At 45.9% G+C, this 27,844-nt stretch overlaps 1 protein-coding gene and 1 long non-coding RNA gene across 8 annotated transcripts in view; one reads left to right on the top strand and one right to left on the bottom strand.

Annotated features, from left to right (window-relative positions):
- Positions 1–26,564, top strand: Gabrp (gamma-aminobutyric acid type A receptor subunit pi). 2 transcript variants are annotated; one of them, NM_031029.2, is made up of 10 exons: positions 80–244; positions 3,931–4,030; positions 4,943–5,061; positions 9,566–9,633; positions 10,992–11,209; positions 14,357–14,439; positions 19,794–19,931; positions 22,097–22,249; positions 22,885–23,072; positions 24,989–26,564. In NM_031029.2, exons 2-10 carry the CDS (start codon positions 3,978–3,980, stop codon positions 25,289–25,291), a joined length of 1,323 nt encoding a protein of 440 aa, NP_112291.1. In that variant the 5' UTR covers positions 80–244; positions 3,931–3,977; the 3' UTR covers positions 25,292–26,564. The 2 variants fall into 2 exon arrangements, with proteins under 2 accessions (XP_038942862.1, NP_112291.1); XM_039086934.2 differs by lacking the exon at positions 22,885–23,072 and having other exon boundaries at positions 1–244; positions 24,989–26,560.
- LOC108352198 (uncharacterized) overlaps positions 2,093–27,844 on the bottom strand; it is a 65,299-nt gene continuing 39,547 nt past the window's right edge. For 3 of the 6 annotated variants that reach the window (XR_005490611.2, XR_010055563.1, XR_010055564.1), the window contains 5 exons: positions 11,115–11,229; positions 7,187–9,610; positions 6,243–6,322; positions 5,847–5,985; positions 2,093–3,407 (listed from right to left, as the gene is read on the bottom strand). This is a non-coding gene — a long non-coding RNA (uncharacterized LOC108352198). Of the gene's footprint in view, positions 3,408–5,846; positions 5,986–6,242; positions 6,323–7,186; positions 9,611–11,095; positions 11,230–27,844 lie in introns of those variants that run through there. The other 3 variants (XR_010055562.1, XR_010055565.1, XR_010055561.1) reach the window with 3 other exon arrangements.

The following is a 27,844-nucleotide window of genomic DNA, read 5'->3' as shown; positions in this document are numbered from 1 at the left end:
AGCATTCCACCAAGGGAGGAGCTGGAGGAGGCCTCGCCCACCTATACCTGGTTCAGCAGCTCAGCCTTCTCCAGAGAGAACTCGCGGGCCACTTCATCAGAGAGAGGATGCATACCTAGATCCCTAGATCGGGGTCAGGACTGGGATGGAAAGGACCCTGGGGACCCGAAAGAGCATGTCCTGTGTGAGAGTCCTGCCTGAGACCCGGAAGCACCTGCCATAACAGAGCCTCAACAGCTGCCTGGTAAGGGAAGTGCTGGCAGGCATCCCTGTGCTTGGAGAGAGGGCATGAAGGAGTTCCAGATGTGAGCCTGGCTGGGGTGGATGGGAGGGAAGGGAGGCAGGTCTGGAATTTGCTGAGCCCTAATTCTGCCTCAGGTCTTAGAGTACAGTGTGATGCCCTCTGCCAGAGGGGAGGAACGAACGTAAGCATCAGGGAGGGTAAAGCCACCCAAGAACAAGCGAGGGGCCCAGATGGGCACTCCCCTGCCTGGACTGCCTGGCATTGTGTGCCTCTCTACTGCCAGGCTAGACCCACAGGCACAAGGCACACCTTCGTGATTTTCTTGGGTGGACCCAGGGCACTAAGACCTTTCCTCAAGTCATGCCTGCCTGCCCACACATGACTCAAGACATGCTGAGGTGATGGGACCAGGGAACAGAGGAGAGTGTGGAAGAGGTCATGAGCAGAGCACGCTAGGCCTTTGAGGCATTTCTGTGATGGAGTGGAGGTGGGGATCCCCATCAGAATCACCTCTGCTTCTCAGAGCCAGGCTTGATTTTTAAAAATGCCACTGCCTCCCAGGTGACATTCAATTCCTGTGTCTGACTTGTTCTTGCTGAGTGGTACCTTCCAGGGATGGGAGGAAGAGCTTCAGCTCGGCATTGCTTTTGAGCCAGTGAGATGACTAGATTCCCCCAGCGGAAGGCATAGAACATAGAAGGGAATGAGAAGGGCCATTTATTGTTTGTGTTTATTCCCATTTGTCAGGTGGGAAAACCAAGGCTGAAAAGGTTAACTATGACTCAGTTTGGTCTAACTCCAAAACCCAGATCCACCTCTCCTGTGCAACTGCTGAAGGCTGGAGGGGGCTCTAGTCGGAATCTCCAGCTACCCTCTAGTGGTCTACGATCACCACTAAGCTCTGGGGCTGATCAAATTAACACGAACAACTCTGCAATCCCACCCTGGCTCTGTGGCATCCTCTGGAGGAGAGCCGGTGACTCACCTTCTCATTACACCAAACATCCTGCTGCCTGGGCTCCTGATATAGGGTGGTGACAGGATGTGGGACTAATGGCTTGCTCCCCTCTGATGGAGCATGAACCTTTCTGCTCACATATCTCTTGTCCCCACCAGACAGGACCTCCGCTGGTCACTTGTCTGGCTTATCAGAGACGCTCGCTTAACTTTTAAAAGGTTAAAGAGATGGAGGGTATACAAGCCATTCCATGAACCCTCCTAAATTGTATCCAGGGGCAAGAAGAGGACGAGGAACCAGGAAGAAGTACAAAAGCACGCACGCACGCACGCACAAATGCTGGTTTTACAGCTGATGTTTTCGACCAGTGGTTTCCAGTGGCCATGAGCAAGCCTCCATTTCTTTTTCAGTCTTTACTGCCTCCACCCCCAGCCACCCCTTTTCCACTGTGAAAAGGAACAGGATAGGGTATACAGAATTTGCATGCCAAGATGGTCAGTGCCGACCTTATAAAAGTAAAAACTTTGAAAATAATTGGTAATAAGTAGATTGTGTGGCACGCAAGTGTTTGCACGTTGCCGGTATGAGCGACCTGGCTGTCTTAAGGACTAGGGAGGTGAATCTATAGAAGCTGATATGGGAGGCTGCAGCTGCCTTAGGCAAGCGCTCCTTTCTGGTTGCTGTGGTTAAGGGAACGGCTTGGATCAAGCTGCCCCTTACATGCTGTGTAACCCTGGGGGACATCACTTCCTCTCAAAGCCTTGGCTCTCTCCTTGTAAATGAGAATCATCTTAGCTAGGTCAAAGGTCTGTGAGGATTGGAGAGGGGCTTAGCTCAGGAAGTCGTAGAACAGCAGCTGTCCCACCCAGGAAAAAGTAACGACAAAGGACGAAAGTAACACCTTTCCCTTTTAATTTGTATGCATACAGATGTGTACATTTATAAATATGCAGCAGTGACCACAGCAAAAACACCCCAACTTCCCTTTCTAATTTTTTATGCAGACGTGTGTGTATTTGTAAATACAGGTGTGTGTTGGGATAAAAACCATTGTCAACGGGGTTGGGGATTTAGCTCAGTGGTAGAGCGCTTGCCTAGGAAGCGCAAGGCCCTGGGTTCGGTCCCCAGCTCCGAAAAAAAGAACCAAAAAAAAAAAAAAACATTGTCAACAATGATACCATCTGAGGTATGAGGCAGAAGAGAAGAAATGATGGAGGGACTTAGCATCTCCTTTGGTTTTTTTTGTTTGTTTGTTTTTGTTGTTGTTGTTTTCTTTTCTTTTCTTTTCTTTTTTTTTTGGAGCTGAGGACCGAACCCAAGGCCTTGCGCTTGCTAGGCAAGTGCTCTACCACTGAGCTAAATCCCCAACCCCTCTCCTTTGTTTTTTGAGCTAGGTCTTCTTCAATCAATTTCATTTCTTAAAGCAGTTTTAGGAATATTCTAAGATTGAGCTCCCCATACATGTACGACTGTCCTGACACTCAGCATCCTACACCATAGGGACATGTTTGTTCCCATCTATAAACATGCACATGGGCTGGAGAGATGACTCAGGGGTTAAGGGCACTGACTGGCTCTTCCAGAGAACCCAGGTTCAAATCCCGGCACCCATATACACTGCGCCCTCTTCTGGCCTCCATGAGCACTGCATGCATATGGTGCATAGACTGGTGCATATGCTGGCAAAACAACCCACACACATAAAATACAAATAAGTCTTATAAAACTATACATCTGCCCCGTGTGTGCTGCGATATACATCTCTGTCTTAATGAAGTTCTGTTCATCTTTATTTCTGTAATGAGCATGTATTGGTTTTGTCAACAGTATGTTATGTAATAAATAAGTGGCTTAGTATGACCCAAAGCTCTGGATCTCTTAGACTCTAGAAAGACTCACCAGGGTTAGCACAGGAAAGTAAGTAGCCAGAGTGGAATACCTGGGGAGGGGCCTGAACTTGAGGCCACCACTCTGCTATGCCGCCAGCACAGCAGGTCCAAGACTGCTCTGTTAGTTGCCTCTGCTCTCCGAGGGATGTCTGATCCCACATCCCAGGGAGCCAGGCCTCTGGAGCATGTTGTTCAATGGTCCTCTTGTGCACACTGGCACACAGCAGTTGAATGGTGTCGGTACTCCATCGATCAGGTCTAGATTAGGAGGATGCTGAGCATCTTCAGGCCAAGGCAAACGCAGGCTACTGCCGTCCTGGAGAAAACAGACAAGTCAGCTAGATGCATTCAAACTCACCCCATCATCCATGGGTTAAATGTACTCTCCTTGAACCTGTTACCTCAATGTAAAGCAGGGATAAGCCTGCCCACTGTGCATGTGGAAGATTAGGTCAGAATACAACCAGACTGGTAGGCCTGGACTCTGGACTAAATAGGACAATATCCGGTCTGGTCAGTGTGAATGTAGAGCTGGAGGTGTTAGAACAAGGACACAATAAGGACAATGTGGGGCTCCTAAAATACCCAGACAAATATGTGCCATGGACTGGCTAAGGGTGCTATTTCTGCTGAACCATTGTATAAATTCCACCCATATCAGGGATGGGTTAAAATATTAGCCTTCCAAATGACAGTGTACCTGGATGACACACAGGGAGCAGGTGTTAAACAAAAAGGTTGCAAAGAGGCTACTCCCAATGCATGTTGGGAAAATACTGTGCCTAGAAACCCATGGAGACTGTGAGGCTGGAAATAGGTGCCCCATTTTGTCTCCCTAGGTGATTTCTTCCTTCAACCTCTTTGTGTGTGAATCAGCTCCTTCAATATGAGCTACAGTCTCTATTTGGCCTTTGTGTGTCTGAATCTCCTCGCTCAAAGGTGAGTGGTGCTACCTCAGAACGGCCCAGAGTGAACTGCTCTGGTATGGTCATGTAACAGAAAGGCTGGCAAGCATTTTCCGCTTGACTTATGACAAGCCAAAAACCAACCCTTCTTTTCCCTAAAACATCAGAACAGTAAGACTTCTGTGCTTCATTCTATTTTAGAGAACAAGTTTCTAAAATGGTCACGAATGAATGGACTTGTGTTTTTCCGTAAGACTGTTGGTGAAAGGAAGTAGGAGAGATGGCTCAGTGGTTAAGAGTGCTTACTGTGTAATCAAGAGGACTAGAGTACAAGTTCCAGTGCCCATGTAACAAACCTGGCACCCCACAAACACCAGTAAATTTTGGGGCCTCTGAGTCAACTGATGAAAAGAGGAACTCTGGGGATTTCTATCTTCCGGCCTGGCCAAGAAAATTTGAGCCCCAGGTTCAGGGAGAGACCCTGCCTCAAAGAAATAGGTAAAGAGAAATAGGGAAAGGCATATGGTGTGCATGTGCGGGTACATATGCCTGTGCGCACACACACACATACACATACATACACACATACATACACACACATACATGCATACATACATACATACATACATACATACATACACACACAAAATCAATCAATCATCAATCAATAAAAAGAAAAGATGTTTGGAAGGTCTGCCAACTATCATGACAGTTTTCTCTATAGCAAGTGAGTAAGAAAATGGAAATACTAACTAGAAAACATGAGATTTCTACTTAGGAAAGTTACTATGTGAACACACACACATATACATGTACGAGCACACATACATACACACACACGTGAATGTGTGCACACACATATGAGAGAGGGTCAATTAAGCTCATGTCTATATATGTTTATCAATATTTGTACAACATAGGCATCAAAAGCCATTCTCTTTTCCAGGATGTGCATCCAGGGGAACCAGTTCAATGTGGAGGTCAGCAGAAGCGACAAGCTTTCCTTGCCTGGATTTGAGAACCTCACTGCAGGATATAACAAATTCCTCAGGCCCAATTTTGGTGGTAGGTTATCCTTTGTGACCAGGACAGCAGTTCAAAAGGACGGACCCAGGAAGAAAATGCAGCGGAGGGCTTCAGGGGGCTCTGCTGACTCCACCCTGATCGGCAGCTGGTTTAGGAAGTGGGAAGGATGGATGAGAACATTTGCCTGTGGTTTTCTGTACTACCTTTACAAAACGGACTCTGCATCCCCCGCCCCACACACACACTGGCAAGGTAGAGGTATGGTCTCCACCATTCCGGTGGCTGCAGGAGCTCCTGGCAACCCGTGACATTCTCTTCCTTCTCCCCTACTTCCACATTCACGGTCCCAGGAACTCACCATGGGCCACTAGCATTACCCACCAGCCTTCCTGTCTGAATACAGCCACCTATGATGGTCTCCCCTCATTTCCACCTGGATCTCCGCCTGGGTCATCTGCCTGCTCAGAATCTAAGCACTTGCCCCAGCCAGCAGCCTAGCCTGAAGTTCAGGAATTCCAGGCACTAGTTCGCCTAGCGTCTGTCTGCCTGTCATTCTCTCTTCCCACGATATTCTAGGATATGCCCCTAAAACGCCCACCAGCATCCTTACCCTCCTGGCCTCCATGCCTGTGAACAGGCTGCTTAGCTGCCTTGAGTCACCCTTCCAACTTGCCTCCCTAGAAACGTGATGTGACAGTTTTCCATCCTGTCTTGGAGACAAGGCTACCTACCCTCCTCTGAAAGGCTCACCTCGATTCCTCCACAGCCCACCCCCTTGTTTTGAGCACACCCCTGAATTACACCATTTCCCTGACATATTGTACCTTGCTTTACATCCCTGCCCCCATGATTCTCTCCTCTGAGGGTGACAGTTTCTGGTCAGATCTAGGACAGCATGTGAATCCAAGTCCACTGGTGGTCAGATGACAGAGGGGACATTGTCTCTTCAAGGTATTTGTTGGTCTGTAAAGAGTAAGGGGAAAGAGAGAAGCTGGAAGGGCTCTCAGGCCACAAGGTAAGGAAAGGGGGTTGTAGGGAGCAAGGAAGTCCGGACAGAAATCTCTTGAATAGGCTTGATGATGGGAACATTTGGGAAGGCTGCTAAGGTTCCTGAGCAAAACTGCCCAGCAGAGGACTCTCTGCCTCTGGGCATCCGTGATCACCCCTGCCTTAGTGTGCTACCATACATAGATTTCTCAATGGCTGAAGTCCATCCTTACCTGCCCAGCCTTGCAGCCCAGTTGCTGGCAGATTCCTCAGTACAGACACCAGGATTCTCAGGCACTCTTAACCTGTTCAGCTGAAGATTTGGACAACGTTTGGTCCCACAGATAGGATCTGAGACCTTTATGACAAGGACCTAGGTAGTCACAACACACCCTGGGTTCCCAGGCTTTACTACACACTAGCAACAAGCACATGCATCGAAAGAGTTTCCCCAGATCCATTCCTCTTGCTTCCTAGACCTCAAATCACTAAGTCTGTACATTACTCTTCGTGTTTGCGTGACAACAGGCCAACCAGGGGCCAGGAATGTTGGACAAAGAGGTTACTCTGAGAGCAAAGCTCCTAGAGTGGGCTTAAGGGAATGTGAGGCCCAGTTCTATCTGAGGTGAATGAGCAGAGGCTTCTCACTTAAAAGGAGAGAAAGCACAACACCATGCCAGGTGGCATTGTGTATTCCATCTCCTAATGGAACCTGTCTTGCTGGGCACCCCATAAGCCCATAGATGTGCCCTTGCCTCCTGTAGTATTTGGGCACCCAGCCTCTTGGCCACCTTTGTCCTTGAGAGACAAAACCTCTGTAGTATTTTCTAGGGTAAAGCAAAGGTTTTCAAGTGGGCGCTTACACGCACTGCCCAGAAGCTGACTTTTGCCATTCTTCTAGGAGAAAGGTGCCCTCTGGTGGCACAGATTATTCATATAGTTTCAGGGGATGAAAGCAAGCTGGTTCATAAAACAGCCAACTGTGACCAGGTCTGGACTAGGCTATTAGGGGGAGACTAAGCCCAAAACACCATGGAACTATAATTCTGTGTGCTCTTCAACTGTGCAGTTTTCAGAGAGGGAAATCGAGTGGACTCACTGGTTTTCTTTTTCTTTTTTAAAGATTTATTTATTTAATTTATGTATACAAGTACACTGTAGCTGTCTTCAAACTCACCAGTTCCCATAGATGGTTGTGAGCCACCATGTGGTTGCTGGGAATTGAACTCAGGACCTCTGGAAGAGCAGTCGGTGCTCTAACCGCTGAGCCATCTCTCCAGCCCCGACTCACCGATTTTCATGGTCCCCACTTCCACTGTAGGCGCTTAGCCTGTTTTGTTCAGCTATAGAGTAATGCCTGGACCTGGGTAATTTATAACAAACCCAAATGCATGAGCTTGTTGTCTTGTATTTAAATGTTGGCATTCAGCAATAGTCCAGTTGCCATATCATCCAATGGTAGAAGGAGGGAGTGCTGAAGAAGACAAAGGAGGGTTGAATTTACCCTTCCTGAATAGTACCAATCACAGCTGTGAGGCTGGAACTCTCGTAGCCTAATTACTTCTTAAAGCTCCCACCTCTTACTGCGTTTGCATCTATTAAATTTCTACATAAGTTTGGGAGGGGACAAACATTGGGACTCAGAACAGCAAGTTATATATCATTTAGCAAACACACACACACACACACACACACACACACACACACACAAAATGGCAGAGAGCTTTAACAATGTGCTTGGGGTCACACCACACCAACCCGCCCCCCCCCCCATCTTTTTTTCTCTCTCTCTCATCAGATCTTCAGATCTTCTTAATGCAATGGCAAAAGGCCACCTAACACCACACCCTTCCACTGCCCTCAAAAATCTTCCCATTAACACTTACCTTACAATGGCATTGGCTCTAGAACTCCATTTCCAAATTCCTGCCTACATTCTATGGCTTGGTTTTCCTGGGATTACTAACCCTTTAATTATTGGGTTGTTTTAACTGATTCTGACCAATTAGATGATTGGCTGTTTTGGTTTTGGTTTTGGTTTTGGTTTTTTCTTAGTTTCCTTAGAATTCCCATCTCTTCTCTGCCTGGTTTGTTGCCACAGTCCCCTGGGGCTCTCTCAGCTGTTGAATGTAACTGAGAGCTGCTTTATCCTGGGGAGCAAAGTTGTCCCCTCCCCAGCACTAACGGGGATTTCAGAAGAGAATGGGAGGACTCTACTGGCTGGGCGGGTATCAAAGCGTTGCAGGTGTGATGCCGGAGGCCGTGTGCAGGGAGTCATTTCTGAGAGTCCTGGAGGGACCAGGCGGGCACTGGGCATGCACTCCCTCCTGCTGTCACTGGCCAAAGCACTGACACACCATTGATGTCACTGACCTCTTGCAGGTGGGAAAACTACAGTTCTAGAAGCTTCAGTAACTTACCCCAGATGACAGAGCTAGGAGATTTCAGAGCTGAGGTCTAAATTCACACGGTTCACTCTCTTGGGCCCCTCTTCCACATCTCTCATTGAATGAGGAGGTTTGGCCTGGGTTGGCCTCATTGGCTTCTGAGAACAATGGCCCCTGTGCTCCAGTCTTCAGAACTAAAAATGGTCCTCAGTGGAGTCTTTCAATCTCCCTAAACCCCAGGCAGGACTGGGGCTCACGAAAGACTACATAAGACCAACCATGGTGACCTGGTTCAGGCAGGCTAAAACTTAGGGCTCCTAAGAAGGAAACATGAGTCTGGGGCCAGTAGGAGCCTGGCTGTGAGTAGCCTTCTATGCCATTTTATGGCAAGTTCCCTTTACGGAGGGAGAGGGAAGTCATGTGTGTACAATCATGTGAATGGATCTCTGGTCCACTCTACACAATTGGCCCTCCAGACACTACAGGAAAAATCTTCCACATAAGAAGGACCTTACCACTAACTTCGTTAAAATATATACTAAGGGACCAGGGAGCAGGCTCAAGGTGAAAGTTCTCACCACACAGCCTGACTCCCTGAGTCCCGTTCCCTGAATCAACATAAAAGCTGGAGATAGTGACACACATCTGTAATCCTGGTGCCCCTATGGTGAGATGGGAGGTGGAAATAGACCTTTCAGACCTCTCAGACCAGGGCAGCCTGGAGCTCGCTGTATAGCAACCATAATGAGAGAGGCCCTGCCTTAAAGCAAAGCAGAGATGAGAGCCAACTCCCAGAGTGTGTGGCTCTCCCCAGCTCTCTCTTTCTCTCCGAAATAAGTAAATTAATCTTAAAACTTTTTAAAATACCCATTAATTAATAATGGTGCGACCTCTCTTATGAATCATGATGTCCCCTTGTAACTTTTTATATTTTTCATACCAAGTGGTTGCTCCTGGGAAGATAAAATTAATTTTCTTATTTTTATAGTTCGGATTATTTAAATATTTCTAATATGCTGGTATTGCTTTTATAATTTCTATAGTTTTGTTTCCAACCCACTAATGTAGGCTGCGGAGTCTGAAACAAGGCAGGGGTGCAATGGGTGGTTGGGAGGAGGAGAGCTTGCCTTTGTGTTTCTGTGTAAGTCTGGTGTTTGCTTCCTTCTCAGGTGACCCAGTTCGGATAGCGCTGACTCTGGACATCGCAAGCATCTCTAGTATTTCAGAGAGTAACATGGTAACCCAGTGCCACCCCACACACCCCCACCCCCCAGAGAGTAACATGGTAACCCAGTGCCACTCCCCAACCCCCCACTCCCCAGAGAGTAACATGGTAACCCAGTTCTAGCCCCCCACCCCCACTCCCCAGAGAGTAACATGGTAACCTAATGCCATCCCCCCACCCCCACCCCCATTCCCCAGAGAGTAACATGGTAACCCAGTTCCAGCCCTCCAACCCCCCACTCCCCAGAGAGTAACATGGTAACCCAGGGCCACCCCCCTGCTCCCTCTCCTTGCTTTCAGTGGTGATGTCCTTTCAAGTTACTCAGAAACAGAGTGGCAGATGCCAGAGCTCTGTCTTTTAAGCAGAGACAGTAGATGTTTATACAATGGGTTTCTGAGTGTCAAGAAAGAGACAGACTCAAAGGCTGGGAAGAAAGAACTAGAAAAGGAAGTGAAAGATTGCCTGGAGAATAAAAAATGGAGAAAAAGAATGAAATCATAGTCCAGAGAGGTCTGGAGTCCATACAGTCTTTCAGTCAAGGGACAGCTGATCAAATTTAACAGTGTAATGGCCAACTTGAGAGGAAGGACACAGAAAAGATGAAGCCAGGAGGAAGGCAGTTTGCAATCCAGGTTATCAAAATTCCACGAGACGGGCATCTAGAGTAAAGGTCTTGTTGCCTTCAAACACCAGCCGCGGTTCTGTCCAGTGCTGCCGGAGGTATATAGCGGCTGTGTAGTCCTAGTCATCAGCTTAGTGATGACTGTGTTCGTGGGCAGTGCAGCTCTTATGTCATACGATAGTAGGACAAGACTCTGAAAGTGGGCCTTGACAGTATGTCTTAGTTAGGGTTTTATTGCTATAAACAGACACCATGACCAAGGCACTCTTGTAAGGGCAACATGTAATTGGGGCTGGTTTACAGGTTTATAAGTACAGTCTATTATCATCAAGGCAGGAGCATGGCAGCACCCAAGCAGGCATGGTGCAGGAGGAGCTGAGAGTTCTACATCTTCATCTGAAGGCTGCTAGCAGAATATTGGCTTCAGGCAGCTAGGATGTCTTATAGCCCACACCCACAGCGACCCACCTACTCCAACAGGGTCGCATCTTCTAATAGTGCCACTCCCTGAACTGAGCATATACAAACCATCACACAGAAGGAGGTATTATCTAAAATAAATAATGCACTTCGTTCTTTCATTGCTGCCAATGAGTATCGCGCCAGTAACTTAATTCACCAAGAATAATATGTGCATATAGAGAGCATATATAACGGGAGGGAAGGGAGTGAAACTTGGCCCCTTTCATTCTGTTTTTGGGGTCTCCCTAATCGTGCTCATCATTTGCATTCCTGGCTTTCCCCCTAGGACTACACAGCCACTATATACCTCCGACAGCGCTGGACCGACCCACGGCTGGTGTTCGAAGGCAACAAGAGCTTTACTCTAGATGCCCGTCTCGTGGAGTTCCTCTGGGTGCCAGATACTTACATCGTGGAGTCCAAGAAGTCCTTCCTGCATGAAGTCACGGTGGGAAACAGGCTCATCCGCCTCTTCTCCAACGGCACAGTCTTGTATGCACTCAGGTGAGCAGGCGTCTGGGAGTCTGGGGTTGGAGGGAAAGACACATGTAAATGACACATATATCCTGGGTACTTGTGACCAGTGCTAAGGCGGTCAACGAGTCCCCATTTCTCACAAATTCCTCTGCTTTATACCCCAGTGCCACTCAGAAGGGCCTCTCTCAGTACAGCCAGGCTACAGAGCACCTTCTAGCTGCTAGGTGCCAGGCCCCAAGCAGGAGACCCAGGAAGAGCTGAGTAAGACAAGCCAGGCCCCTGAGAGTACAGGCTTGTTAAACAAAGGACATATCTGTTGCCAGGACCCAAGCTGAGTCGTCAGTTGCAGGTTGATGGTTAGGGATAATGTTAAAATATGCTTTCACTGGGTTATGAACTGAACCTTTAAGGGTGAGGAAAGATAGCCGAAAGAGAAGAAAGGGGGCTGGAAAGCTAGCTCGGTGGTCGGGGGGGGGGATCTGAGTTCAAAAACCTGTGTAAAAGGTGAGCCTAGGGCATGCATCTAAAAGCCCAGTACTGAGGAGTAGGGGCAGGTAGAAAAATCCTAGGGTTTCTAACCATTCAGTTTAGCCCTACCACTCACTTAAATGCAGAGTAGGCATGACAACCCCTGTCCATTCGGCCTTTGGGCGATAGAGACAGGATCTCTAGAGAAATGTCTGGCTAATCTACCTAAACCCGTGAGACCCAGGTTCACTAAGAGACCCTGCCTCAGTACAGAAGATAGAGAGTGATTGAGGGAAATACTCAACCTCTCAACCTCTCTCTCTCTCTGTGTGTCTCTCTCTGTGTCTCTCTCTGTGTCTCTCTCTGTCTCTCTGTCTCTCTCTGTCTCTCTCTCTCTCTCACATACACACACACACACACACAGGAGAAAGGGACAGGAGGTGGGAGAAGAGGAGAGAAGGGAGACCAGGAAGAGACATGAGCAAGCAGAGAAGTCTATATTAGGAATTCGTCTGTCACGGGGCTCAGTAGAGCAAGGTATCTCTACATAACATCTCTGCATATCTGAGACATGTTTGTGCAAAGAAGCAAAGTGTGAATCCCAAAGACTCTACCTACTTGCAGCTACAGGCCACCTCTCCAGATTGCCAAGATCTAACGTTCCCTCTGTCTCCTGGATTCCCCTCAATGGTTGGAACAGGAAAGAGGCTCTCTGGGTACTGTGGAAGGAAGCCTATACAAATGATTTGTCCTGTGCAAGGGCTGTGCACATTTGGACTTTCTGAGTCCCTGGGGAGCAGAGCAAGTATTAAGTAAGAATGGACTGACCTTTAATCACAAGAAGGACCTGAAGTTATAAACCAGGGACTGAGCTAGCAGATAAATAGCATTTCTGGGCATGCCTCAGCAAAACTGACATTTTACAGAGACCAGCCCAATCCCCAACCCCTTTTTCAAGAAACCTACTTCTCCTTTGATTTCCAGTCTGCATTTTTCCCCCCAAGCTTCCATGGGAACCTGTTTGCACAGGAAGCGTGTACATGTACACTTGTGTGCCTGGGGGTGTGCATCCACTGTGTGTTACTGCATATGGCACAATTAACCAGTAAATCATGGTTGATGAGGAACCTGTACTTCTGTCCTAAACAACTCTGTGAACTTAGGCAAGTTATGAGAACTTCAGGTTCCCCAACAGCTAAACAAAAGCAATAGCAGTTCATATAGAGAACTATTCAAAGGGTTAATGCATGTGATGTCCTCGGCGCAGAAATTGACTTGCAGTAAGCAACCTCTTATTCTCTGCCTCCCCTAAGGGGATGTAGAGCGCCATCAAGTTGGATGCTGTGCCATGAACACATCTGCCTCTAGAGTACCCAGCACTGTACTTCATAAACCCAGGACCTAGTAAAAATGAGCGAATGTTAAAAAGGAAGATTAAAAACCCGCCTTTTAAAAATCTCTACCGTGAGGACTTCGCTGATGTCTGTTTTAGTTGAGCACACTTAGGTGAACCCAGGATCCATGAGCTGTAGTAACCGGTGTCTTCTGAGTTCTCTATATCTCAATGCCAGCAAGGAGCCAAGAGACCAGGACTCCTATCGGGGCTCTGACTCTCAGAGCCTTGTGGGTGTAAGCAAGACCAGTGATCACTGCTCCAGCCCTACAAGGGGTTACCATGAAGATTACGCTGAAAACTTAAGTTCAAAAGCATCCCCAGGAAGAGGAAGTGGACACCAAGTCCTAGCCCTAACCAGGAAGCTACTTGTAATTGACAGCTGTTGGATGAGGGGAAAATCATTTTCTCTAGTGCAGTGACGCTGGATATGTCAACCATACCCCCGAGTAGCCTTCATGCTTGGGAGTGATTAGCCCATTCGAAACAGGTTCCGTGTGTGGTTTGTTTGGGTTGGTCTTACCTGTGTGCTTTTCTGTTGTCGTTTTGGTTTGGATTTGGGGTATTTGTTTGGTTGAGGGTGTGTGTGTGTGTGTGTGTGTGTGAGAGAGAGAGAGACAGAGAGAGAGAGAGAGAGACAGAGAGAGAGAGAGACAGAGACAGAGACACACAGAGAGAGACAGACACAGAGAGAGACAGGCAGACAGACAGACAGACAGACAGACAGACAGAGAGAATGTGAGGTTGGGTAGGTAGGAAGTGAAGAGAGAAGGAAAAAAGGTGATCAAAATATACTATATGAAAGAAAACTTAATCTGAATTTTAAAAAGCATGCCCAGAAAGCTGAAGAGATGGCTCAGCCCTTGTTGCTCTGCCAAAGGATCTGGGTTTGAGTCCCAACACCCATAGGGTGGCTCACAACCATTCCTGGCACCAGTTCCAAAGGACTCAATGTCCTTATACACATAAAATACATCGACTAATGCTAAAACTATATTTTTAAATGTCCTCAACACACTGGAGAATGAGTCTGTTCTGTCATGTTGTGGACTTTTTTCTTTTTGCCTCTGAGCGGCCAGCATTCCAGCTTCCTCCAGTCTGGATCTAGTTCTAACTGAGTCTGACGAGTGCTGTGGAGCACAGAAAACCTCAGGAATGTTTGGATGCAGGCTCTAAGCCGCTTGTCCCCATAAGAGTCTGAGAGAAAGTTGTCTTGAGGCAGCCCTCCAACACTACTGTGAACTTCCGTTCTTCTGACAGAACTCTTTCTGAGCCGGCTTATTTGTCTGTTCGGTTTCTTTTCTTTCTTTTAGAATCACAACAACAGTTACATGTAACATGGATCTGTCGAAATACCCCATGGACACACAGACCTGCAAGTTGCAGCTGGAAAGTTGTGAGTATACATCCCGAAGAAGGCCCCAGGTGACTTTCCTGAGTGACTTCCGTCTGTTTGTGCAGGGTACCATATCTAAGACTGGTCTTTGTTCATGTTGATCCACAACGGATTGAGCCATTCAACCTGTAGTTCCAGGCAGAGTCAGATTCCCCTCAAAGGCAAACAGCAACATTGTATCTTTGAGGGGAATCTCTGGTACTATTGTCCCTTAGTATCAAATATCTCCAGTTGTGAGTAGAGAGATGAGGGAAGAAGATACTTTAACATAGCTGATTGCATAGTTCCTGGTCAGTAAACTGAACTCATCTGCTAAATCTGGCCCATGGTCCATTGCTGGAAATACAGTTGTGTTATAGACAGAGATAGATGCCCACTGGTTTGCAGATTGCCTGTGGCCGCTTGATGTTATAACTGTTATAACAGAACTGAGCATTTGGAACAGAGTCTGCGTGGTCCACAAAACTTAAAATAATAACATTCTTCATCACTGCAGAACTGTTAGGAGCCTCAAGAGCTAATTCCCTGTCAAATTTCAAGGACTGTATCCTCTCCCAGACTTACATAACCATAGAACCTTGCTTCATGAGTATTTGTAGAAAACATCTTGATGAGACTGGATCTAAGCTAGATATTTATCCAGCTTAGGCTACTTACCCTCAGAGGATCTGGGATTCCAGATGTGTTCTTGTTGAATCATTCTATGGCTATGACGTTAGTCCACATACCCACTTTTGCTCTACCAAAACCAAATCAACCCTAGGTCCCAATGGAAGCTGATGCAGAAGTCCTGGACTTCACCAATCCCCTTTCCAATTGTTACTAAATGTGCCTCGTTACCCCCAGGCTGCCAGAGGCCTCAAAAGGATTCTTTTCTTTTTCTTAATGGAGATTCACTGTGGCCTCCAGCCACACCTTGCTACTCAACTGCAGAGGAAGTAGGGAAGCTAGTTGGAAAATGACTGTAGGAGGGACAGCTAATGTGATGATCTCAATCTGTCTTTGCCCTGTCACCTTGATCAAACCATTTTTCCATTTACAACCATGAAAATAATAATTAATAATAGAGCTCATTTCCTGATAATATCATTGCGTCCATGTGCCAGGCACTGCCATAAATACCTTCCAAACAAAACTGCAAGTGTTGTTTTCCTACCTTAGGATTACAGAAATTAAGAGTCATCACCATTTATCATCTTTCTAAAGGAACCTGAGAAGCAGAAACACTGGGGCTGGAGCCCAGATCTCTAGAGGGGCGGGACAATTCTGAGGACTCTGCTATTGGCCAACAAAGCCCATGAGGATTTTGTTATAGTGCCTTGTTTATGTTCTGTGATATACATTTTCCTAGAGTATATCATTATGTAGTTTTTAAGGAATCGTGTGGGATCGCTAGGTTTTCTAGTACCCATTGATAATCATCATATTTCCCAGACTGAGGGACCATGTGACATTTGTTTGGGATTCCCAAGTCCTGCCAAAAAGTAAGCTGAACTACAATGTGACTGTCAGACAGCAGACCCAAGTTTCCTCCTATTGGTTTCTTAGGAGCAAGGCCAGTGTTTTCTTTTCCTCTGTGTCTTAAGGAAAATATTTTGACTCAGTCTAATACTTCAGCTCTGCATATTTTCCCACTAAATTCTCCAACTAATCTGGATGTCTGATTGAGTCCCACCTGCCTATCCTCTGTTAGTCCATCCATTCAACAACTGCCCGCCTGTTCTGTGTTAAACACAGTGGCCAATGATCGCAATCCAAAGATAAAATAATTCACCCACTGTCAAGAAGTCCACTCCCTTACAGAGAACCCAGGACTTAAAATAATTCCGAAAGACTTGAGTGATAACTGGAAAAGGTAATGGCGCCATGGGAGCCTCTGAAATCAGAGGAGGGATTGGTTCCAGCTAGCTGAGAGGCCAAAAGGGAGGGCACAGTACCATAAGAACCAAGGAATAGCAAAGGTTTAGTAAGGAGAACAAAGAGGAGTTAGGGCGTGGTGGGGGTGGGGCGGGAGGGACATTTTCCCTGCCTCGCATGGGAAAGGCCCTGGCTCAGTCCCCAGCTCTAGGGCAGAAAAGCCAAATACTCAAAGCCATCACTGATGTTGATAATGGAGCTGCACCCACCATGGGCATGAGAACTTACTTGGTGCACATAAAGCTTCGTAAAGCGCTGAGAGTAAACGGGCATCTAAATTACAGCCCGGGAATTTCCTAGAATGGAAAATGGGGGTTCATGCCAAATGGGTGTAGGGCAAATCAATTCCTTGGGATGCGTAAGCAATCTCCCTTGTTCCTTAAGTAAGCGTCTCTGAATAGCCACCAGGTTGGGGCACCTTTCTTAGGGAGACAGTGTCACCGCTATGACTCATTAAGGCAAGCCCTGGGGACCACTGGATACTCTACACATAAGGGCACAAGTGGGCAACTCCAGGAGAGAAGAACCATTATGAGGAAAAAGCCATTCTTCAGACGTACACATTTAATTAAGGACTTAGGCAGATTAATTACTCTATTGATTCAGTGCATGCAAACCCTTCTCGAAGCAATGCAGCTGTTTGGTGGCAGAAGACGACTTGAGGTTGTCAAAAAGAAAAGCCATTCCCTCGCAGCGCAGGAGAAATAATTGCCTTCCATGTGTCACGACTGGGCTCATCCCAAATCCCAGGAGCGAGATTCTCCAGGCGACTTCAGCACTCGGCATGCACAGACAGAGGAAGCTTCCACGGAATGCTTATTAGCAGGCATTTAGATATTAAAAAAGAACTCAGTAAGATGCACGCGTGCACACACACACACACACACACACACACACACACACACACACACACCACATATCCACTAAAGAAAAGAACTTATATTATCTTAATTGCCCACATTCACTCAGGGACAAAAGATGGTTATAAATAAAAAGCTGTGAGTCTCTACTAGGAGTGAAACCAAGTACCCTGGTAGGAACTTGCACTCCTCGCCTTCACAGAGCTGTCTTCACTCCTTTGAGGTCCCGAGCTAATTTCAATGGCTAGCTTCCATTCAGCTTTGGATGATTCCAAAGGGACAAGCACAGCTTCACCTGGAAGTCCTCGTGGAGCTCAGGTGTCACGAGATAATGCCTACCGGATATTGACTCCGTCACGATGCTTCTTAGCACAGCATTGGTACCAACACCAGCATCCTATCTCAGTAGGCTTCGAGGCAATGGCAGGCAGGAGCCGTTTGTGTTTACCGCCACAGGTGGGCAACATCACCAGTCATGTGACATTAGCTAATGAGTCTCAGCTTCCTGCTCATCGGAATGGAAAAAGTAACAGAACCAGGCTCATTCAGTCACCTTCTATTAATCAGGTTTATTAGTCTATAATTTATGCGCCATAAAATTCACTTTTTTTTTTTTTTTTTTAGAAAGAGGAGGTGGGGGTGTTGTGTATCCTTGGCTGTCTTAGAATTTGCTCTGTAGAGGAGGCTGGCCTCAAACTCAGAGAACCTCCTGCCTCTGCCTCTCAAGTACTGGAATTAAAGGTGTGCACCACCCCTGCCCAGATAAATTCACCCATTTTTAATTTACTCATGATTCAAAGTTTTCAGTAAAATTACCAGCTTGTGTGGCCATTGGCAGGTTGCATTGTGGGAACATTCCTGTCACTTCCAGAGATCCCTCGTGCCTATCGTGAGCACCCCAGTTTCCTACCACCACTTCCAGGTACACTAACTTACATTCTGCTGCTGTGGATTTTTCTCTCGTGAACAGCTCATATACGTAAGACCAATACGATACGTTCCCTTTTGCGTCTGGCACTTTCCACAGAATGCAGTGGCCTGTCATTGGTATCTCATTCCCTTTGATTGCTCTGTACTGCTTCTTTCCAGCTTTTCAGTGGTTGGGCTCTTGGGTTATTCCCACATCTGGCCACTGTAGCTAATGCTGCTGTGAACATTTCTGTGACTGGCACTTTGTTCCCCTTAAGTAGATACCTAGGAATGGAGTTCTGATTCAAATGATACCCTTATTATTTAGAGTTTTAGGAAGTCATTTTGTTTCCCAAAAGTGGTTATATATCTTACACTCCCACCCATGATGACCTTGTCGATATCCTCAGCACTTTCCTCATCTTGTCCTTATTATTGCTGTCTTAAGGAGTATGAAGTACTGTACGTGGTTTTGCTTTGCATTTTTCTAGTGACGGATGACATCGGGTCTCGGTCTCTCTCTCTCTCTCTCTCTCTCTCTCTCTCTCTCTCTCTCTCTCTCTCTGTGCTTAGTAACTATGCACACTTTTTCTCAACCAGGACTAGAGATCAACAGTGTTTAGAGATCAACAGTGTTGCAAGGCACTCAGAAATTGCTTACCAAGTAACAGACACTGAAATTATTATACCACCATCCATGGGCTTTGGGGTTACTTCCTGAGTGAAGCACAGTGCTGGGTTTTGTCTCTTACTTGTGTGTATCCTGAGAGAGTTAAGAAACCCCTTAGAACAGGGGCTGGGGATTTAGCTCAGTGGTTAGAGCGCTTACCTAGGGAGCGCTTACCTAGGAAGCGCAAGGCCCTGGGTTCGGTCCCCAGCTCCGAAAAAAAAGAACCAAAAAAAAAAAAAAAAAAAGAAACCCCTTAGAACCTGAGAGTTTGTGCACAGAATGGGCAAAGGACTCCTCAAGTCCAAGGTGCAATAGATCGTGAATAAACATATCTTTAGGAGAAAATGCAAGCTCTGCTTCACACACATGAAGTAATAGTAAGATCCAGTACAATTTCAGACACGTGAAAAAAAAAAGTCCATCTTAAATCTGAAGAAACACAGAGATGTCTACCTTAGGATTGTGAGCGCATGAGAGAGGTGTTACATGTCGTGTAAGGGCTTATAAAAGGTAACTGTTGTCAGTGCCATCAACGGATATTGGTAAAGCTAACGTTTATCAAAAGCACATATTGACAGATGCTCATAAAGTGGCTGGTTACAGACTGTCTTAGTTTTGCATTTATGCTAATGGGAAATAGGAACAGACTACTTCCAAAGTCCCAGGGAACATTATCAGAGCTTAGACTGCTCTGAAAGGCAGAATCTAGCATGAGTCTCCTTGTGATAATATGCTTTGTAAGTGTCATTTAGTAGTGAAAGACGCCATTTTTATCATCTGCCAGGTTTTATGAATGCTTATAATAGAACTACTTCTCAACCAGCAAAGGATTTCGCTGTGCAGTGCCTGAGAATCCTTGCCAGCTTTTGCATGGCGTGCTCCTTCAGACTTAATAGAACCAGAGAAAGTCTTGCTGGTCTCCACTGTAGATTTCCCAAACCAGCTCAGTCTGAGGTATCCTTGCACTGACTGGGGTTCCCTCTCCTCTCCTCTGCCAGGGGGATACGATGGCAATGACGTGGAGTTCTCCTGGCTAAGAGGGAACGATTCGGTACGTGGCCTCGAAAACCTGCGCCTTGCTCAGTACACCATCCAACAGTATTTCACCCTGGTCACCGTATCCCAGCAGGAGACAGGTAACTCTTACGACCCATCACACGGAATAAAAACTCCTTAGAGAAAGGGCTGGAGAGATGCCTCACAGGTTAAGATCACTGACCACTCTTCCAGAGGTCCCATGTTCACTTTCTAGCACCCATGTCAAGGCTCACAACTGTCAACTGTCTGTAACTCCTTTTCCAGGGGAGTCAATATGGGACCTGGTCTTGTGTGCACGCCTCACTCAGGGTTGACAGGGTCTGCTGGAGAGAAAATCTCTGGGCCAGCACTGATGTTTCCCCAATCATCTTTCTGGGATTTTCTGACTGCTCAAATGCAGCATTCCCTTATACATAAAACTCACTCATGTCTCTAATGAGAACACCGGTCACTTTAATAACGTGCTCCCCGGTGAAGAAGACAACAGCAATACCATGCGATCACCTAGTTACCGATAAATCGCCTAGTTACCGATATTACCGATTCATCATGTACAGAGCTGGATCTCTGGGAGTTGCTGGCTTTAAGTGGGTGTTTTCTTTTTCTTTTTTCTTTTTCTTTTTTTTTTTTTTTTGGTTCTTTTTTTCGGAGCTGGGGACCGAACCCAGGGCCTTGCGCTTCCTAGGTAAGCGCTCTACCGCTGAGCTAAATCCCCAGCCCAAGTGGGTGTTTTCTAAATGGTACAATTCTCTTCTTGGTTCCTCCTGGTCAAGTTAGGAATATTTTGTTGCATCGATATCTGTAATCTTTAAAACCTTGTACTTCAGTTGAATCTAGATGACCTTAAAAATCAAAACCAGGCTGGAGAGATAACTGTCTGCTCTCAACTGACCTGAGTTCAAATCCCAGCAACCACATGGTGGCTCACAACCATCTGTAAGGGGATCTGATGTCCTCTTCTGGTGTGTCTGAGGACAGCTACAGTGCACTTATATATAATAAATAAATAAATCTTTAAAAAAAAATCAAACCACACCTAGAGAAAAGACAAGAAGGGAAGCTACAGCTCCCTACTGATATCCCCACATGTAGTGTGTGTACACCGGCCATTTCCTACGTGTGATCCTGTCGTGATACCTCCAACATCAACAAAAATTGAAGTATAGAGGCTGGGTGTGTCACTCAGTCACGTGCCTACCTCGTAAACATGATGAGGAGAAAGGCTGGGCGCACCAGAAAGGCAAAGACTTTGTAGCTCCCTGGCCAGCCGCCTAGCCTACTTGGCAAGCTCCAGGCCAGGACAAGATCCTGTCTCAAACAAAAAGCTAGATGGTGCCAGAGCAACAACAGCAAAGATTGCCCTCTGGTCTCCACAGCATTCGCACACGCACATACACATGCATGCACACAAAAACTAAATTATATTTAATAGGCCTGCTTTACAGTAATCTTGAAAATAATGGGCGTCTTAAATAATCTTCATTAACCAGGGATTTATTAACAACTTACCTTCTGAATGCAAGACTGAGAAATGTGAGGTTTGCCCCCCTGGGGTTCAGTCTAGTGAGCTAGATGTTAGGAAAATCAGTTCTCTGGGAACCCCAATGGAGGAGTTAGGGGAAGGACTGAAGGAGCTGAAGGGGTTCGCAACCCCATAGGCAGAACAACAATATGAACCAACCAGACCCCCAAAGCTCTCAGGGACTAAACCACCAACCAAAGAGTACACGGGCATGGACCCGTGGCTCTAGCTGCATATTTAGCAGAGGATAGCTTTGTCTGGCATCAATAGGAGGGGAAGCTCTGGGCCCTGTGAGGGCTTGATGCCCCAGCATAGGGGAATGATAAGGTGGTGGGGCAGGTGGGTGGATGGGTAGGAGAGCACCCTCGTGGAGGCAGGAGGAAGGGAGTGGAATGGGGGTGTTTTTGGAGGGGAAACCTGGAAGGGGGATACCATTTGAAATGTAAATAAACAATAACCAGTAAAACAAAAGAAAATCAGTGCTCATGGTGCTGAAGGAATTCTTTGATAAAGAAAAGCATACGGAGAAAAACATGAATGCTGGAGTCAGGTAGCAGCAGCCCTGTAAATCCCACGCCAGGCAACATCGAGGTCCTTTGAGGTAACCAGAATGGCAGCTCATAGTTGACTAGAGTTTGGTACTGGAAGACTTAACGTGATTATGATTTCACTAAACATTTCAAGGGCCAGGTGTTCCTCTGCGTGAACAGACAGGATTTTTTATCTCGTTTGCACTCTCAGGAAACTATACGCGGTTGGTTTTGCAATTTGAGCTTCGGAGGAATGTCCTGTATTTCATTCTGGAAACCTACGTCCCTTCCACCTTCCTGGTGGTGTTATCCTGGGTCTCCTTTTGGATCTCTCTCGAGTCAGTTCCTGCGAGAACCTGCATTGGTAAGCAGCGCCTGTAGGCAATGTCTAAGAACTAGGTGAATCTGGTGCTTTTCTATCAATATTTTCCTTGATGGTTGGGGTCCATTAAAGGAGCTAGTGTCTTGAGAAATTCCTTTGCACAGAGAGAAGAATGGATACACAGAGAGAGAAAGATAGCATCAGGAGGATTGTCTTTTTATTTATTTATTTATTTATTTATTTATTTTATTTTATTTTTTTTTTTTTTGGAGCTGGGGACCGAACCCAGGGCCTTGTGCTTCCTAGGCAAGTGCTCTACCACTGAGCTAAATCCCCAACCCCGGATTGTCTTTTTAAATGTGTTTTATAGTGACAGAAGAGAAGAGCTTGTGAGCCAACAGTCCATTGGTTACTTTATGGATTTGATCGCCCATCTCTAAAAGAAGACAGGAGATGCCATGTTTAAAAAGCTATGTCACTTGTGTATCTGCTCAAGATGAATAAATCAACCCAATTCCAGAAGGTCACAGACTCTTTAAAATGAGATCTGTACTTTCCTGAGTCCTGTCCTCATCTTGCTCCCGAGTGGAGCCAACCAGCCAGATGACAGAGGTCAGGGCCGGGGGAGACAGTGTCAATGGAATACCAGTGTGGAACATTCCTACTTGTTTCCCCAGGAGTGACAACAGTGTTGTCCATGACAACGCTGATGATTGGCTCCCGCACATCCCTACCCAACACCAACTGCTTCATAAAGGCCATTGATGTTTACCTGGGGATTTGCTTCAGCTTTGTGTTTGGGGCCTTACTGGAGTATGCAGTTGCTCACTACAGCTCCTTACAGCAGATGGCAGTCAAAGATAGGGTAAGGAGTGTGAGGGGCGGGCGTTGTCTCTGGTCCATTGCTTGGATGGACATGCACTACTCCGAAGAGGTCACTGGGGTTTGGTTGCCTTTGTTCTAATGAATCTTATCCCTACTAAGGTAGGCACATTTGGAAGTCAAGGTGCCCCTTGACCTAGGTTGTCCTTTTCAATTTTTTCCTCTTTTTTTCAGAGCTGGGGACCGAACCCAGGGCCTTGCGTTTGCTAGGCAAGCGCTCTACCACTGAGCTAAACCCCCAACCCTAGGTTGTCCTTTTCATCCAGTGAAATAGGGTATCAGACTTTAATTTTTTAGCAGAAAACTGTTATTCATATGCAACATGAAGGGCAAGCATCTAAGAAAAAGCCCAATATCAAAGTAGACATGCTTAGATGTTCACACACTTCAGATCAACATAGAGTTGCTACTTAACTCTTTTCCTGCTGTTTTATATTCTTTTTTTTTTTCTTCTCTTTTTTTCGGAGCTGGGGACCGAACCCAGGGCTTTGCGCTTGCTAGGCAAGCGCTCTACCACTGAGCTAAATCCCCAACCCCGCCATTTTATATTCTTAAACTACATTAAGTAGCAGGTTATCAAAAACCATATGTGGGAGAAAATACTTTGTAACAAAATCCCAAAAGACAAGGAGAGTAGAGGGTAGAGTTGGCAGTCTAACCCCAAACCTCTTTGCTCCAGTGTGATGTATTGTTTTCCTCACACAGTAAGCAACAGGAGACCCTATTAACTATTACTCTTTTTTTAAAGAATTATTTATTTTATGTATATGAGTATACTGTAGACACTTCAGACACACCAGAAGAGAGTACTGGATCCCATTGCAGGTGGTTGTGAGCCACCATGTGGTTGCTGGGAATTGAACTCAGGTCCTCTGGAAGAGCAGTTGGTGCTCTTAACCGCTGAGCCATCTCTCCAGCCCCAACTATTAGTCTTTATAGCCCCAGTAGCCCCCGGGGTTATTTGGAGACTAAGTTTAATCGATATTAGCATACCGAAGCTCATACAAACAAACAAACAAAAATAATAGGAATCAGGTTTGGAAAAGTGTCACCTTACGCAGTGTGCTGGGACCACGAGGATCCAAGAGTGATGATGCAACAGAGGAACCAATGGCTTTGTCATTGTGTTTGGCCGTTGTGACCAATCCAAGGACCAAAGACAAAGCATGTGTACCAGCCAGTACAGAACGTGGATTTCCTGTGTTTTCTGCTGTACAGGCTTCCCTAATAGCACATACAGATCCAGACATGCCAGATTGACAGGTGAGGGTTGGAGAATCCCCAAGATCCTCTATGGAAGACACCAGTATGCACCCCCCCTCCCATGCCTGTGCATGTAACAACAAATGCACTGTGGGCCATATGCTAGTTTCTTCACATCTGAGCATCTCAGAATTCAGGAAAATGATGCCATCATTCTCCTTATTTTATACTTGAGAAGTTTGTTCTCTAAGCAGTGAAGCAACCCAGCCGAGACCCCACATTCTCTGTCATCTGCCCCTCGTTGGCTGGTGGAATGTTCCTGATTTGCAGGGAGCGTCGCTGTGTCTTTGTGTGTAGCAAAGATCACGCGACACAATGGGTTTATAATGTCTTTCATAATCTCTTCTCTCTGGAACAGACTAGAACCTTACCGAATACCTAGTAGGTGCATTGCAGGGTTTTACGCTGCCTAATCTTCCCCCTTAGTCTCATAAAGGAACAAGCAATATCATTAGCATGTTGCAGACAAGGATCTGCATCACACCTTAAAGCGAACTAGGTAACTAAAATTTCAAATAGCAACAGACTGAGATTTAAGCCCAGGTCTGCCATCTTCACCGCACACTGTTCTTCGCAATGCCATCTGTGTACCTCACCGTGTCCTGTCTTCTGAGCTAACTGTTGTCTATGAACCAGGGGCCAGCAAAGGACTCAGAAGAAGTCAATATCACCAACATCATCAACAGCTCCATCTCCAGCTTTAAACGAAAGATCAGCTTCGCCAGCATTGAAATTTCTGGCGACAATGTCAACTACAGCGACCTGACGATGAAAGCCAGCGACAAGTTTAAGTTTGTCTTCCGAGAAAAGATCGGCAGAATCATTGATTACTTCACAATTCAAAATCCCAGCAACGTGGATCGATATTCTAAACTACTGTTTCCTTTGATTTTTATGTTGGCCAATGTATTTTACTGGGCATACTACATGTATTTTTGAGATGCCATTGAACTCTTGCATGCCATGTGTTTTTAACGGAATAACAACGATGCTCAGGGTAGTCCAGGACATGTGTGTGCACTTCAGATTAGAAATGGGCTAATGTAACGATTATTCAAAGTTGTGTAGAAGTCCTAGTGCGACCAGATTCTATAGTAGAGTCATTATGAAGCAAGCCTTTCTTCTTCAATTTTGGACAGAACCACCTACTTGCAAACCTACTCAGAGTTAGTATCAGGTACATAAAACACGAAGAAGTTTTGAAACTTATTCTAGAATTCCTAATACAGGATGCTGCCATGAAGACTTGCTGGGTCAAGTCTCTTAGTTAGTCACCTTGACTCCACATACTAGCGAGGTACCAAGTAGACCAGAGTACTCTGTCAACTGCTTGTCTCCGTTGACCTGTTGACCAAAATGTTGGAGTATTTACCAGTGGCAAATGTCCTGTTTCCTTCCAGGAGGAGCTTTCATCCCTGGGCTCCAGTGACCAGGCAGGAGTGATCTCTATTCAATAAGGAGCCAGAGTACCCAGATATAAGTAGCTTATCTTAAATAGATACCTTTCCCCCAACCTTTCTAGCTGAACTGCTTTGAGTGGCTTATCCTGAGTGAGCAGCTGACCACTGGCCCTGAACAGTCCTGACTGTTCTGCATTGTACAACCCACATGGGCTGTCTCTTCTGAGTTCAGCCAGACTCACCCTGACCAAGGAGCTCATGTGTGCCTCTCTCCCTCTTGCTCCTCAAGAGTCGCCTATCCGAGGTTCTAATTCCGCCTCAATTATTTCAAAGACTCTTGCCATCTTCAGTTCTTTAGCCTCCTTTTCTAATGAACCCTCAGCTTTCCCTGTCCTTTCTACACCAACACAGAGCTTTAGATGGTCTTTCCTTTCATGTCCGTTGGCCATGGGCTCTCCTTCCCATGATCATGGTTCTGCTCATAATTCCATCTCCGTGAGCTTGATTGCCTGGCGCTTAGCAAATGTTCCTGCTCAGAATTCTCTGTGTTCATTGGAGTACACCCTTGAGCTAGGTGTAGTTACACTATTAGAGTTCTTAGTAAAATCTCTTTGTATTTTGTATCTGTCATATGCGTTCCTAAGGAGTGGGGTTAGGAGAGGGGGAAATGTGGTTGAGTGATTCAATCATATTTGTGATTTTTTTTTATAAAAATGTTTAAAACATAACTTCACCGAGGCCTCATTTAAGCTACTGAATAATGCAAATTGTAAATATGTGGAACTATAAAAATAAATACATCGTACGAGCTACTGAGTGGTAATTGCAGAAGAATGTGAACACATCCCAAATACAAAAGATAGTATAATGCTAATTAATCCTCACATCCCTCCATGTTCATGTTTCCTCCCACCCCAGACAACACACGTGCACATTCACACACCAGGAGAAGAAATACAATTTTTAGTATGAGAGTATATTTTGGGAGAAAGGCAACCTTTAGATTTTAGAGCCATTGGAATTCTTAATAAAAACTGCGAATTCCTTACATCTGTCCCACATATTCTGCCTATGCAGAGTATTATCTATACAGGTTTTATTCAAAATACTAATTTTAAAGCAGTGCTTCTCAACTTTCCTAATGCTGCCACCTTTTAATAGTTTCTCATATTGAGCCCAACCATAAAATTATTTCCATCTCTACTTCATAATTGTAATTTTCTACTGTTATGAATTGTAATGTAAATACTTTTGGAAATAGGTTTGTTGGAGGGGTCGCAGCCCACAGGTTGAGAACCACTATTTTAGGTCAGTGAATCAAGAACTTTATCAAATATCCAGATGAATGTTACCAGGAGCAGTAAGAGATATTTTAAGCCTCGGGAATACAGTTTTTAACTATCTTGTCATTGAGAATATCGAAAGTCTCCATGGAGGGAGTTGTGTAAATATAGGAAGGCATTCGATAACAAGTAAATGTCAAAAGGTTCATTTCCAGTGCGGGCTGAGAAAATGAGGAAACGGAGAAATGAGCACAGCAAGAAAAGAGACAGAAGATACTGCAGACCACAAGCTGAGGAGCAGGGAGGACCACGAGAGGAAACTGCAGTGCGGGGCCCTAGCCATGTAGGGAGCATCACGGAGGAACCAATGGGGTGCCGGCCCTCAGTACCACGTGTGGGCAGATAGTGACGTAGCCTTAGATACAGTTTAAAGTCTAGGGTTAAGATACGACTTTTCTCCAGTGACCGGTGTTACCCTTTCAGGTACAGGACTGTCCTCAGCTGCTGGCACACAGTGAATTTTCATTAGTTCATGATATATATTGCTGCAAAAAAGATCCTTAGTTCTTAAAACACACATTTAAAAAATTGACTTTTAAGCCAGGCGAGGTGGCACATGCTTTTGATCCCAGCACACTGGAGGCAGAGGTAGGTGGATCTCTGTGAGTTCGAAGCCAGCCTGGTCTACAGAGCGAGTCCAGGACAGCCAGGGCTATTACACAGAGAAACCCTATCTCAAAATAAATAAATAAAATTTGACTTTTAATGTATAGGTTACATGATTCAACATGTGGTTGATATGATGTCTG

The sequence above is a fragment of the Rattus norvegicus genome, chromosome 10, assembly GCF_036323735.1.
Source record: "Rattus norvegicus strain BN/NHsdMcwi chromosome 10, GRCr8, whole genome shotgun sequence".
Lineage (NCBI taxonomy): Eukaryota > Metazoa > Chordata > Mammalia > Rodentia > Muridae > Rattus > Rattus norvegicus.
Note: the sequence above shows the minus strand (reverse complement) of the source record. Positions and strands in the feature narration are given on the sequence as shown.